A 14,543-nucleotide genomic window follows, 5' to 3' on the forward strand; every position below is an offset into this window, starting at 1 on the left:
CTAGTGTAACTGAGTCTGCAGTGTTGAAGTGCAATGAGAAATCAGAGATGCAGCAATTGGTTGAGCATGCTCTCCACAACACAACCCCCTTTTCTCTCAGGCTCAGGCTCTGCTGATCTGGCAAAACATAAAGACCCAGCTGTCTGTGTGTGTGTGTGTGTGTGTGTGTGTGTGTGTGTGTGTGTGTGTGTGTGTGTGTGTGTGTGTGTGTGTGTGTGTGTGTGTGTGTGTGTGTGTGTGCGCGTGTGTGTGGGTGCGTGTGCATGCGTGTGTGTATGTTGAGGCTTCCTGTCTAAGCAGCTGACAGATCCCTAAAGAACCGCTCTTTTCTTCCTTTACCAGTGAAAATGTTGCAACTTTGAGTCAGAATTTCCTTTTCCCTCTTTGCACAATATTTAATTCCTCTTTTTGATTGGAACAGTGTAAAGGTGAAACTTTTGACATTAGAATCGTTTGAAAATTTAAAGGTCTATGTTTTCCACAACTAAATAGCTGTTCTGTGGGCACAGTGCGGCAAACTTGGTTAAAATGAAAGAGCAGCCGTGATCAGCTGATATGCAAGCAATGGCATGTTGTTGCTAACAAAATGCAGGAGACCAATTTAATTTATGTTGTGTGCTTTGGTCCAAGGTTTTTAAATGATTTGTAAAGCAAACTACAGCCTTACTGTAGTTGCAGAATGTTTTGTTGCTGTTTTTTCAGAACTAGATTTTTCACACTTTTGGACATGAGCAAAAGAGAATGTTGTCTAGAAATATAACACTATGGGATTATTTTCTTTTCATATTTTAGGAAAGCTGTCAGAATAAACAGTACAGGAATAACAAAGATGTCATGCCACACATTCAGTTCAGTATTTTTTTAGGTACCTAACATGATTAAAATCATAGGACGCATCCTACATAATTCTGGCACATTTAAATATGCAGTCATAATATCTAAATAATGTTCTTGGCTAATTTATATGTGACTTTTCAGAATTCTACCAACGATGTTATTGAGAACAATTAAAAAATGTTTGAATAGATACTTTTTGAGTCCTTTTTTAAGATCGTCATTTTTTAAATTTACGATTTGCATAAATTACAAAAAAAAAGTAATAGTGAGAGAATGACTTATGAATGATATTTTTATTTATGTAACTGTATCAACTTAGATTGGGGACTTTAATCCATATGAATCATGTATATTTACATCTTAATTATCTAACTTAAAGCAGTCCCTCATAGTTTGCAGTAATGCTGCATACTGGTCACTTACTTTAGCTTTTTTTTTTTTTTTTTTTTTCAAATTGCAACATTTCAAGAAAAACTCAAGTGAATTGAGTAACTGAAAAATGTACTTTTTCAAACATTTTACATTGTTTGGACAGAATGCTAGCCATTTCAGGAATAACCAAAGAGATTATTATAAATCTTTTTAACACCTTGATGAAGTCCTGGTGTATAAAAAAATACTCAACACAACATAGATCAATTCCAGGATCAAACTGGTTGTTTTCTTGCAGTTATGCCTGTGTGCGTGTGTTTTGAAAGAGCTACGTGTGAGAACTTTATTTGAGTCATCAGGTGGACATTTTCCAGCCAGTCACCCCCTAATACAGCAGTAGAAAGGAAATCTGTGTTCAGTTTTTCTGCTGACCATTATTTTGCTTTCCCATTGCTCTTCTTATCAAAACAACCTCAGATAGCCTCATTTGCCATTCCTGGTGGAAAAAACTAAATTTCCCCTACACCGCATCCTTTGCAGTTTTATTGCATTTCCAGCAAAAAATCAAACCAAAAAAAGTCTTGCATTCTCCAAAGCACATCAAAAGTTAACTTAATATACTCTGATTTCTTGGAAAAATGTGTTCAGTATCTGTTATGCTTGTTAAAATTTTATTGTGTGATCAGCCTTTGAGCTGCTCTTGTCTACATAGCTGTGTGCTGGAGTGGAAACTTAAACTTTAATAACCTCACAGAGGCTGTGTACTGAGGTTACTCTGGGACAATTCAGTTCTTCTGCCTATCTGCCTGCCTGCCGATCTGCATCCCAGTTTTATTTTCCATGTGCATGCAAGTGCAGCACATCTACATTCTTGGATAGAGCAGGTATTACTCATTGTGCCACCTCGCCAAGTTAGCGTGGATGTTCGTCTTGAAGGGAATGACAAAATCATCTTCTTCCCAAGAAAAACGCTCATTCACACAGACCTACAAACACAGTTTTGGCGTCCAACATCACCTACATGCACATGGTGATATAGAGACGCGTCACTCAAAAGGTTGCACTTTGTGTGAGAAAGGTTGTGGCGAAGAGGATGTTGGCACTCTTAAGTGGAACGACAAATGTAAGCATCTGCCACAACACACAGAAAATCTCATGAGCAGCGAGTGTAAAATAGTATGCAGCATTTGTAAACACACACACACTCACGCCATGCACTATTTCAGATGAAACTGCAGGAAACGAGGTTACCCTGATGTAGCTGCAGACTCAGCTGCAAGGTAAACCGGGTTTAAACAGTAACAGAGGGGCTGGCTCTCACTTTCTCAAGTTTTGAATATCTGTTTTAAGTGCAATGGGCAAAAATAGACTCATAAATATATGAATACGTAAACAGCACTGTTTTCTGTTATGTAACAACCAGGAAACACTGGATGTTTGCATATCATCTTGCCCATATGTGCCTGTGCGTGCATGTGTTTCTTTGTCTGCGAGTTGCGAATAAATGTCAGGATAATAGCGCTCTACTTGTGGAGCCAGCAGAGGTTTGCCTGTTGGAAGAAATGACCGAGAGTAACCTCTCTTTGTTCTCAACCCTCCCTCTGGTTTCACCTCCTGCTTCTAACACAGCCACTTTATTTTTTTCTTTCTCTCTTTCCTCTTTATTTTTTCTATTTCCTCTGTCTTTCTTTTCTTTCTCTCTTTTCTCTCTCACTTTATTTCTTTCTTTCTTATCGGGTATAGTTCTTACCCCTCCATCCTTCCACCCATACTTGCCAAATGGGTGAGATCTCCCTGTTATTCATCCTTCTTTCATTCGTTTCTTGTCACGAGTTGAATCCCTGATTGCATGTCTAGTTGAACAGCTGGGAAACATAGTTAAACCTGTGCTGACTTGTCACTTGACCTATGGTAACCTTGCTGTGCGATGTCAGAACGCATATGACTGCTGAGTGCTGACGGTATAAAACCCCGCTTCCCATTTCTCACACTGAACAAAACCAAAATGTGACAAAAACTCAAATTGCTCTCCGTTGGAGACAAACACAGCTACAGAGTTTATGCCAATTTCAGACAAAGTCTGCAATTCAAACAGAAGTTCTTTTCACGCATTATCAAGAAATCCCTGAACAAAGAGGAGGGCTGTGTGCTGTTTTGTTCCAAACATCAGGATTCTTTCCAGTTTTTAACGCGCATATTTCTGCCTCTGCGTTGGCTAACAAGTATCAGTGTGTGAGTTGTTGATTTGCTGCAGAGCAGCAGCATTGTTGCTGTGGCATAAACACTCGGCATGATGGCTGTTTCGGATGAAAGACACTGTGCTGACTCGCATTACGTGTTATCTAAGCTCTTCCCTTAAAAGCAGCGCAGACCCTCTCACACACGTACACTCGGAGGACTGGGAACAGCAGTTAAATTTATCTTAGTCGGGCAGACGGTCAAGTGTTAAGTGTCTCCACCCCTCAGAGCTGCGCTTCTCTACATGTATCAAATGTACACGCACTGTGCGCATGACGACTGTTTTAAATTGAGCTGTGGCAAACGATAACCTGCCAGATGTGGATTTTTATGTCTCGCATCTTGACTGCCAACTCAGTACAGGAGAAACTGAGACTTTTGAGGTTTCCTGAAGGTGTGAAAAAAGGTGTGAAAATTTGGGGGAAACTGAAACCGTAACCACAGAGAAAAAAATTCCTGTGAGATGAACCTGTGTGTGTGAGATAGTCTTTTTTATGCCCAAAAGGGACTAATTTTGGGCATAATTTTTGACTAAAATCATCTATTTTTAAAAACATGGGATAAAAACAACTCACAGATATTGAAAAAAGCAAACTTTGAGTTTACTATCAGTTGTCCATATAACTTTATGGGGTGCAAAAACTGACCAGAAAAATATCTGACCTGAATTTCCAACTGGTCGGTCACCAATAAGTTCCTATTGTGCTGAAAATGACCAACTTATAATCACAAGTAAAAACATGACTAAACTATGCTTTCAAAGTGAATCCATCAGGTTTAATATTTGGTTTAATACTCTCTCCCTGAGCTTAATGATGTGTCTCTCTCGACAGCTTGCCAGCATGAAGAGCTGGAAAGACATGAGGAAGGAGATCCTGTATCTGACTGCAAACTCAACAGGTTCTCCGAAGCAGATGTACCAGGCCGTGTCGCGTATCGTTTGCGGGCATCCAGAGGGAGGCGGCCTGAAGATCAAATCCCTCAACTGGTATGAAGACAACAATTACAAGGCTCTGTTCGGACACCATGGCAACGACAGCGACAGTGAGCCCATGTCCACCTATGACAACTCTTCAAGTAAGCATCCCTATATTTGTTTTAAATATAAAAGAGTTGTTTGCTCCCAATTTTTATCTGTTCAATACTCAAACTGCGGTTTGTGTTTCCCTTTTAGCTCCTTACTGTAACAACCTAATGAAGAGCTTGGAGTCCAGCCCCATTTCCAGGATGATCTGGAGAGCCCTCAAACCTCTTCTGATGGGGAAGATTCTGTACACCCCAGACACTCCAGCAACACAGAGGATCATTCACGAGGTACAACAGATCCCTCACAGTTAAGCTCATTATCAGAATACCGATAGTAAGAAAAAGTTGATCTAAAAGCTTTAATTTTGCAGGTCAACAAGACCTTCCAGGAGCTGGGGGTGCTGAGAGATCTGGGTGGCATGTGGGAAGAAATGAAACCTAAATTTTGGAGCTTCATGGAGAGCAGCGATGAGATGGACTTAGTCAGGGTGAGTATGTACACTGACATCATTTCTGTAGACAAAACATGGCTGTGTTCCCAGTGTTCCTTCCTGTTCAGCCCAAAAACAATCAGGCAACTTGAGGGCATGTATGTAATTATTTATCCTGAGTGACCCGCACAGAGTTTGTTTTCTTTTTTGGGTCACTTTCAAGTTCTAGGGCAGCAAAGAAAGATGGATAATAATAAACAAAATAATAAAACCAATCCTAAAAACAGACATGTTCCAAGTACAAAATCAAACCCTACATTCTCTGAACACATTAATATCAGAGAGTCAACCGCACAGAGCTATTGCTCCACTTCCTCAGTTTAGATGAGCAGCTTTAAGTGGGCATAGAGCTCATAATGTGGTTGTTTTATTGATGGGAACTTTTACCCAATTTTTACCACCTTCTTTCCTTAACAAACTGCTTAAACACCACCTCCACCTAGCGGTGTATGCTTGTAAATTACCTTGTACATTTTTCTAGGAGTTAAAGATAACAAACTTCTATTACGGAATGTATTTATTGTAGAAGCCCACACCCCGGGGTACTTTATTTAACATTCAAACAAAGATGTTTTATCAATAAAAAAAAGATAAACTTGTGAAAAATACTTTATTATATTTATCAGAACAACATGTATCAGAACAATTCACTTGCAATTGGTAGAAAATAGAGCACAAAACAGCTGCTCTCTGAAACCAAAAGGCTAAAGGAATGCAGTAACCATTCAGAGGTTTTCCTTTTTTACACAGTTACTTGACATAAATCATCTAAACTATTCTGTTTTTCTTCCAGTCCCTGCTCCAAAGCAACACCGGTGCCGCTTTCCTGGACGCTCAGCTCAGTGAGACAGAGTGGAGTGTGTCCGATGTGGCGGACTTCCTCACAAAAGTCTCAGAGGACCGCAGGCCTTCGGGGTCGGCTTACACATGGAGAGACGCGTTCAATGAAACCGACCGTGCCATAAAGACTATTTCACAGTTCATGGAGGTTAGTGACTTACGAATGTTATTTTATTTTTCCATTGCAAGGCAACAAAACAGAAATCTAGACCATTAGACTACATTTTTACATAATCTTGTTTTTTTACCTCCAGGGTTTAAATGGGAATTATATTACTGTTAGTTTAAGATCCTGTCAGTAAATCAGACATTCATGGCTCTTGAAGTAGTCTGTGAAAACTTTCTCTGTCTTTGGATAAAACCAATAAGAAAACCAACGACTGGGGAAAAGGGCGTTAAATGCTGGTTAACTTTTTAGGTCATCTCCCTGTAAAATCGTCATTCATTTTTCCAACGATTTTGCTTGACCTCAAATACCAGCACAGCTGTTAATACCAACCTTGAAATTAAATGTTCTTCTGCTTCACATGCTTCATCAAACTAACTCAAAGCCATGTGATCTGTATCACTTAAATAAAACAAGGTCACTGTTAGTCAACGCTTATTCTCTGTACTTGTTTTGTTCTCAGGAAAGTTCTTTAAATATCCGCTTCCACCTTCATAATGATCTGATTTCTATTATTTCTTCTCATGTCATGTTTGATCACGTATATTTTAAGTTATTAGTCTTCCATTTCCTTCTAAAACTCTGTAGATTAATAACAAATATAATCTGTTACGTATCCATTTCACAACTTTTACAACCTCTCTGACTAATGTTCCACTCCAAACAACCCAGTGACCTACTGACTTTCTTTAACGAGATCCGATAATCTATATATATGGTTGTTTGTTGCAGTAAAATCAATATTACAGCTCCAAATAACCATAAAAGTTCACTCATTAGTGGTTTCTATGCTGTATTTCTCTTAATTTGCTCTTCTGAATGTTTAATGTTTATCAAAGTTGGAATGAAGGAATGAGGTAAAATTCAGCTCATGTTAGATAAACAAATGAAGGGTTGATCTGTGGGGAGGCTGAACTGATCAGGTAAAAAAGTCTGTGGTTAATCTGTTTTAAACTCAGAATGAACTTTGTGACCTGTAAAAGGTTCATAAACTGTTTTATCATTCACAAGATAACAAGGATAACTCAATAAAATAGGTTAAATGGTAATAACAGTCAATCACCTAACAGTTAATTTGACCTCTTATAGTTTTATTGGCACAACAATATAACAATAAAGATTATGAATCACTTCAGCGACATTTTCTCATTAAATCCTTGCCTGATTTCTTCTGCCTTTTTTCTAACTCCCTCTTCTTTTAGTGTGTGAACTTGGACAAACTGGAGTCGGTCCCCAACGAGGAACGCCTGGTCAACAAGTCCATGGGTCTTCTGAATAACCAGAAGTTCTGGGCGGGAATTGTGTTTCCCGACATCGCTCCCAATAGCACCGACCTGCCTCCCAACATCAACTACAAAATCCGCATGGACATCGATAACGTGGAGAGGACCAACAAGATCAAAGATGGGTGAGTGGCGATGGGAAAGATGTTTTTTTTTTTTTTTTTCTTAGGTTGTTTGTTTATTTGACAGTTTTTATATTTGCTTTTTTCGTTACTTTGCAGATACTGGGATCCTGGTCCCAGAGCAGACCCCTTTGAGGACCTGCGCTACGTCTGGGGCGGATTTTCTTACCTGCAGGACGTTATTGAGCAAGGAATCATCCGAGCCATCACTGGTATTGAGGAGAAGACGGGCATTTATATCCAGCAGATGCCCTATCCTTGCTACGTTGATGATATGTAAGCGATTGCATTTAAAAAACACTATTCATGTACAAAGATCTGGCAGGATTGTACCTTAAACATTTCACTCCTTTTTTTTTTCCAGATTCCTGCGAGTTATGAGCCGGTCGATGCCTCTCTTCATGACGTTGGCCTGGATGTACTCTGTGGCCATCATCATCAAAGGCGTGGTGTATGAGAAGGAGGCGCGGCTGAAGGAGACCATGAGGATCATGGGACTGAACAACGGCACCCTGTGGCTGAGCTGGTTCATCAGCAGTTTAATCCCACTGCTGATCAGCGCCGGCTTGCTGGTGATGTTGCTGAAGGTGTGTGTTGATGAAGATAAGCACATGCATCATTTCTATCATTTAAAATAGTGGAAAACGTGAGATTATTATTATTTTTTTTACTCTTCTCTCAGATGGGAAACCTTTTGCCATACAGCGACTCAGGCGTTGTGTTTCTTTTCCTGGGATCCTTCGGTGTTGTAACCATCATGCAGTGTTTTCTGATCAGCACTCTGTTTTCTCGTGCCAACCTGGCGGCGGCCTGTGGAGGAATAATATACTTCACCCTCTACCTGCCCTACGTTCTGTGTGTTGCTTGGCAGGACTACGTGGGATTTGGAGCAAAACTTGTAGTGGTGAGTGAGATAGATTTCATTACACCTCAATAAACGCAGTCCCATGCATTTTTAGTGATACCACTGGTAAGGACATGTAAAAAGCCTCAAAGTAAATTCATATTTTACAGAGCACATGGTTCTAGGTGTTGCTTCAGTGTAATCTTAAACTACTGCAGTAAAAATGATTGTTACACGTTTACTCATGTTTCCAATAAAAGTTGTTGTACATCCATATCTCAAACCTAGCATGATACACAGGGATCCCAGGAATTCCTGCTATGTAAACTATGGATATTGTGTTTCTCTCTCAGAGTCTTCTGTCCCCTGTGGCTTTTGGCTTCGGCTGCGAGTACTTTGCCCTGTTTGAGGAGCAAGGTGTGGGAATCCAGTGGTCTAACCTTCTAGCAAGCCCCCTGGAGGAGGACAGCTACAACCTGACCACCTCTATATGCCTCATGCTGTTCGACGCAGTGCTGTACGGAATAATGACTTGGTACATCGAAGCCGTTTTTCCTGGTAAGACGCACAAAAATATTAGATTTTTCTTTAAAAAATCTGATGTAATCTGTGCAATATAAGTCATTTTAAAAACACATCATTCTGTTGCAGGTCAGTACGGGATCCCCAGGCCTTGGTATTTCCCTTTCACAAGAACATATTGGTGCGGAGAGAAGGAGAATCAAAACATTAATACTCCTCTGTCAAAGAAGGGCAACGCTGACGGTACAGCAAATACAATCCTACGTAATACCAAACTGTAAGAGAAGCCTTTGCTTATCGTTAATATGGTGTTCTTGATTTCATCACATCTACAGCTGTGTGCATCGAGGAGGACCCAAGCCACATCGACCCGGGTGTTTACATTGAAAACCTGGTGAAGATCTACAGCCATGGAAACAAGCTGGCTGTGGACGGATTGACCCTTAAGTTCTACGAAGGCCAGATCACCTCCTTCCTCGGCCACAACGGAGCTGGCAAGACTACAACCATGTAAGTTCACATGTTCAGTGCGTTTACCAACTGGAGAAAATGCAAACGACTCATTTCAAAGTGGTGACCACGTTCTGTTTGTGATAGGTCAATCCTGACCGGACTGTTCCCACCCACCTCTGGCACCGCATACATCCTCGGCAAGGACATCCGCTCCGAGCTCAGCACCATCAGGCAGAACCTGGGGGTCTGCCCGCAGCACAATGTGCTTTTCAGCATGTATGTATGCACTTTAACTGGAAAACACTTTAGCACACTTGGGGCCCCCTTTCTCGTATTTCAAGCGTTTGTGCTGTTTGTTGGTTTGCCGTGAATCAGGTTGACCGTCGAGGAGCACATCTGGTTCTACGCTCGCCTGAAGGGTCTGCCCGAAGAGAAGGTGAAGGCTGAAATGGAGCAGATCGTCAACGATGTCGGACTGCCACACAAGAGAAAGTCTCGCACCAGCACGCTGTCAGGTCGGTTCCTAGTTTCAGGTTTCTCTTAATTATTTTCATCACTTAAATTGTTTGTTTTACACATGTTTAAATTTGGAACACATTTTTTGTGCAGGTGGAATGCAGAGGAAGTTGTCTGTAGCGCTGGCGTTTGTCGGAGGTTCTAAGGTTGTCATTCTGGACGAGCCTACTGCTGGTGTCGACCCGTACGCACGCAGGGGAATCTGGGATCTGCTCCTCAAATACAGACAAGGTAAACGAAACAAATGTTATTTTTGTGTGTCATATATGTAAAAGTCGGCCAAAGGGCTTTAGTGCAGCAGCGTTGTAGTGAGCGACCTTACGTTTTTATGCACCTTTTAGCCCGCACCATCATCCTGTCCACCCACCACATGGATGAGGCTGACATCCTGGGCGACCGTATTGCTATCATTTCCCATGGCAAGCTGTGCTGCGTGGGCTCCTCTCTCTTCCTGAAGACTCACCTGGGAACCGGCTACTACCTGACGCTGGTCAAGAGAGACTACGACCTGTCTCTACAGTCCTGCAGGAATTCTGCCAGCACCGTTTCCTACATGAAAAAGACAGAGAAGGTAACCGAAAAGACATTTTTATGCTTACTAGCCTGCTTTAAAAAAACATAAAGATGGATTTATTAAGGTTTTTTTACCCCCACTTTTTTCAGGACAGCGTATCAGAGAGCAGTTCAGATGCTGGCCTTGGCAGCGAACCTGAAAGTGAGACTACCACTATTGGTAAGAACTGGAAGATTAATTTTTCTATACAAAAATTCAAAAATGATATTCACCCACCTTTCTCTCTTATTTTTTTCCTGCTCATCTTTCCAATTAGATGTCTCCCTCATCTCCAGTGTAATTTTCAAGCACGTCTCAGAGGCTCGTCTGGTGGAAGATCTCGGACATGAGCTCACCTACGTCTTGCCATACCAGTCGGCTAAAGACGGCGCCTTTGTTGAGCTTTTCCATGAGCTTGATGATCGACTAACTGACTTAGGAATCTCAAGCTACGGAATTTCTGACACCACCTTGGAAGAGGTAGGGACTGCTTTCTTAACATAACCCTTTAATCTATTTTTAGCTAACATTCATTGAATCTCAAGCGAACCCTTAAACTGACCTTGTTTCTTTTGATGCGGCAGATTTTCCTGAAAGTGGCAGAAGATAGCGGTGTTGATTCTGTTGAGCTTTCAGGTGAGATTTACGATGTTTTAAATGCGGCAACTGCACATGAAAACAAAAAAGAAAAACAAATGCAAACACTGAGTAGAGTAAAAATAAGCAAGTACACTTTGGTGTTTTTGTAGATGGAGTGGTACCAACCAGAACCCGACGGCGACATGCTTTTGGAGACCACCAGAGCTGCCTGAAGCCCTTCACCGAGGATGACTTTGACTTCAATGACTCTGAAGGTGACCCAGGTAGAATTTAATTGCCCGCCACGCAGAGCAATGACGAAACAAATCTTTCAGTTTTAATACTGAGGGGCTTTGTGCATTTGAAAAATATGCAAAAAATCTGAAACATTGCACTGAAACCCAGGCAACCTGAGGCTCATGTGCTGCTGTTACAAAACTGGAACAGTTGCATGCTTTTAGCAATAACTACAAGTTTCATTGCTGTTGCAAAACCGGAGAACACATTTATCTTGTTTGCACGTTTGCTGAAAATGTGTCTTTTCTGTGCAGAATCTCGTGAGACTGACTGGCTCGGTGGAACAGATGGCAAAGGTTCATTTCAGGTCAAAGGCTGGAGTCTGAAGCGACAGCAGTTTGTCGCGCTCCTGTGGAAACGGTTCCTCTACGCTCGCCGCTCTAGGAAAGGCTTTTTTGCTCAGGTGTGCTGTGGTTAAAGTTGTGGTGCTCTTATCATTAACACAACTTACTATGTCAATTATTTTACACCATGCCCATTTTATTGCACTAAAGTTTAAATGCATTGCCCTGGTTCGTGTTTTTCAGATTGTTCTGCCAGCAGTGTTTGTGTGCATTGCACTGGTGTTCAGCCTCATTGTTCCTCCATTTGGGAAATACCCAAGTCTGGCTCTGCATCCCAGCATGTATGGAGAGCAGTTTACCTTCATCAGGTGGGACGTCACTCCTATGTTATCAACCTCTGTCCTGATATCTGGCATTCTTTTGGAAAAAATGTAAACCTTCTTTGTGTAATTCTAGCTAGCATTTTGTCACAGTGGTGTTTACGCTTTTGTTTCTGAGAACAAACAGGGAGAAAAGAAACAGCATGAATGAGTGAATAGTGTTTTTCCATTAAGAGGTATACATAGATGTAAAGGATTGCCTGATTGTGGTAAGAATTATTATTTAAACAAGTGCTGCTAAAAGATGTGGATGATAAAGAAAGTAACTGCTTTATATGAAGGATTTTATAGTGAGCTATTTCTTGTATATTAAATGTAAGAAATGCCATTACTTAAAGTGTTCTGTCTGTGCCTTTGCAGTAATGACATGCCTGAAGAACCCCACAACCACAAACTGCTGGGAGCTTTGATGGACAAACCAGGATTTGGAACACGATGCATGGAAGGAGAGCCCATACCGTAAGTGGGAAAAGAGTAACTTTATTCATGGAGATTGTATATCCAGAATCAATCTCCATGAATGTTAACTTCAGTAAAAACAAAAATCAAAATGATGTAGTAATTAGAAATGGAAAAGTTCAGCTAAAAACTAAAATGTTGTTCTCTCTGCGTGCTCCAGGGACACTCCCTGTGTGGAGGTGAAGGATGATTGGACGCTCCCTCAGGTTCCTCAAAGTGTCAGTGATATATTCGACAAAGGCAACTGGACCATGGAGAACCCGTCTCCACTGTGTGAGTGCAGCTGTGAAGGCCGTAAGAGGATGCTGCCCGAGTGTCCCGCCGGGGCCGGTGGACTTCCACCACCACAGGTCAGTAGGACCAACAAAAATCTGAACACAGACTCAGTTATGGCATCAAATGTGCTACACACACAAACTCAACTTGGCACACAGTAATGAAGTACCATGGTTTGTCTTTGTATCCAGATGATGATCAGTGACAAAGACACACTGCAGAATTTGACTGGAAGAAACGTGTCGGACTACCTGGTCAAAACCTACGCTCAGATCATCGGCAAGAGGTAAAAACTCTTACCTCTGATGTCACATTTCTAACTTATAAGTTCTAGCCTTTTATTATATGGTTTCCCCTTTTACAGCTTGAATAACAAGATCTGGGTCAACGAGTTCAGGTACATTCCAAGACGTTATGCATCTTAAAAAAAAAAAAAGAAAACATTGATCTGAGTGCTTCTCTGCTGTGAGCTGCACTGATGTAAAAATGTTTGCTCTCCATAACAGATACGGTGGATTCTCTCTGGGTGCCCGAGGTTCCCATGTTTTGTCCCACACAGGTGATATTGATGAAGCTGTTGTGCAACTGAGGCAACTCTTCCAACTTGAAGAGGTATGAATTAGATTAGAACAATGACATTATTCTTATTATACAGAATCAGTTTGGTTTTACTGAAGGAAATTTCTATTTCGGTCTTTGTTACTGAGGGTAAAAAAAAATCTGCATGGATCCTAGATAATTTTGGTTTATGATAGAGTTGTAGTAAATCTTTGAAATTTAAGCAGTGTCAGTTTACTGCTTGAGTTTCTAAAGACAACTCTCTCTGTCTCTCTTCTTTCCTTTCTGCCTCATCCATCCTTTAGGGAACGGCAGCCTTTCGTTTTTTCAGCAGTCTCTCTGGTTTTATCCAAGGATTGGACACAAAGAATAACGTTAAGGTTAGCAACTCTATATGTTTTTGTATTTCACACTTCATTATATTTTGATTGGTGCTGTTTAAATAATTATTGGTTATAAACATTTCATCTCTAAGACAATGGTTTTAAATCCAAGTTTAAAATCCCCCCCTTTCCTTTAGATTTGGTTTAACAACAAGGGCTGGCACAGCATCGGCTCCTTCCTCAACGTGATGAACAACGCCATTCTGCGGTCGAGTCTCAAACCTGGTCAAGACCCGATGAAGTTTGGCATCACCGCTTACAACCATCCACTAAACCTCACCAAGGAGCAGCTCTCACAAGTCGCACTGTGAGCATCATGATCAATTTGCCACATGAACGCAAGCGGAAATTTTCCCGAGCTACAATTCTTACTTCTTGGGTTTTAGGATGACAACATCTGTGGACGTGTTGGTGTCCATTTGCGTCATCTTCGCCATGTCCTTCGTCCCTGCCAGTTTTGTGGTCTTCCTCATCCAGGAGAGAGTAACAAAAGCCAAGCACATGCAGTTCATCAGTGGGGTGCAACCCTTGCTCTACTGGCTGGCCAACTTTATTTGGGATATGGTGAGACATTACAAATTCAACACCTCTGGAGTGGCAAAGTATTCCAAGTGTAAATATTAAAAGGTCCTCCTCTTCCTTTTCCTTCTCGCAGTGTAACTACGTCGTTCCAGCTACGCTAGTGATCATCATATTTGTCTGTTTCCAACAAGAAGCCTATGTTTCTTCCACCAATCTACCAGTACTGGCTCTGCTGCTTCTCCTCTATGGGTAATTTGGATAAACTTTCTACACTGTGACTTTTCACTTCAACCACATTCAAGGACTTCATGTAAATTTATGTTTTGCTTCTTTTACCAGGTGGTCAATCACCCCTCTGATGTACCCAGCCTCTTTCTTCTTTAAGATCCCCAGCACTGCCTACGTAGTTCTAACCAGTGTCAACATACTGATTGGAATCAATGGCAGTGTGTCCACGTTTGTCCTGGAGTTATTTGGAAGTAATGTAAGTAAATGTTATGAGTTTCAGACTATAGGATTTTTTTTCAACTTTATGAAGTTAA

At 41.2% G+C, this 14,543-nt stretch overlaps 1 protein-coding gene across 2 annotated transcripts in view; it reads left to right on the plus strand.

Moving 5' to 3' along the window:
• The window catches only part of LOC103469417 (phospholipid-transporting ATPase ABCA1-like), a 34,098-nt gene that overhangs the window by 14,660 nt on the left and 4,895 nt on the right, over positions 1-14,543 (plus strand). Inside the window, exons 9-39 of one of the 2 annotated variants that reach the window (XM_008417117.3) lie at positions 4,281-4,524; positions 4,622-4,761; positions 4,845-4,961; positions 5,758-5,952; positions 7,173-7,378; positions 7,475-7,651; positions 7,740-7,962; positions 8,058-8,279; positions 8,573-8,777; positions 8,871-8,984; positions 9,077-9,251; positions 9,339-9,470; positions 9,570-9,709; positions 9,804-9,941; positions 10,052-10,281; positions 10,374-10,443; positions 10,541-10,743; positions 10,848-10,899; positions 11,013-11,126; positions 11,394-11,542; positions 11,667-11,791; positions 12,164-12,262; positions 12,423-12,612; positions 12,730-12,824; positions 12,903-12,935; positions 13,045-13,150; positions 13,402-13,476; positions 13,617-13,786; positions 13,866-14,043; positions 14,135-14,250; positions 14,341-14,485. In XM_008417117.3, the coding sequence (XP_008415339.1) occupies positions 4,281-4,524; positions 4,622-4,761; positions 4,845-4,961; positions 5,758-5,952; positions 7,173-7,378; positions 7,475-7,651; positions 7,740-7,962; positions 8,058-8,279; positions 8,573-8,777; positions 8,871-8,984; positions 9,077-9,251; positions 9,339-9,470; positions 9,570-9,709; positions 9,804-9,941; positions 10,052-10,281; positions 10,374-10,443; positions 10,541-10,743; positions 10,848-10,899; positions 11,013-11,126; positions 11,394-11,542; positions 11,667-11,791; positions 12,164-12,262; positions 12,423-12,612; positions 12,730-12,824; positions 12,903-12,935; positions 13,045-13,150; positions 13,402-13,476; positions 13,617-13,786; positions 13,866-14,043; positions 14,135-14,250; positions 14,341-14,485 (4,578 nt within the window). The remainder of the gene's footprint in view (positions 1-4,280; positions 4,525-4,621; positions 4,762-4,844; positions 4,962-5,757; positions 5,953-7,172; positions 7,379-7,474; positions 7,652-7,739; positions 7,963-8,057; positions 8,280-8,572; positions 8,778-8,870; positions 8,985-9,076; positions 9,252-9,338; positions 9,471-9,569; positions 9,710-9,803; positions 9,942-10,051; positions 10,282-10,373; positions 10,444-10,540; positions 10,744-10,847; positions 10,900-11,012; positions 11,127-11,393; positions 11,543-11,666; positions 11,792-12,163; positions 12,263-12,422; positions 12,613-12,729; positions 12,825-12,902; positions 12,936-13,044; positions 13,151-13,401; positions 13,477-13,616; positions 13,787-13,865; positions 14,044-14,134; positions 14,251-14,340; positions 14,486-14,543) is intronic. The other variant, XM_008417194.3, reaches the window with a different exon arrangement.

This window comes from Poecilia reticulata, chromosome 1 (genome assembly GCF_904066995.2).
Source record: "Poecilia reticulata chromosome 1, P_reticulata-male-v2, whole genome shotgun sequence".
In the NCBI taxonomy this organism is placed as follows: Eukaryota; Metazoa; Chordata; class Actinopteri; order Cyprinodontiformes; family Poeciliidae; genus Poecilia; species Poecilia reticulata.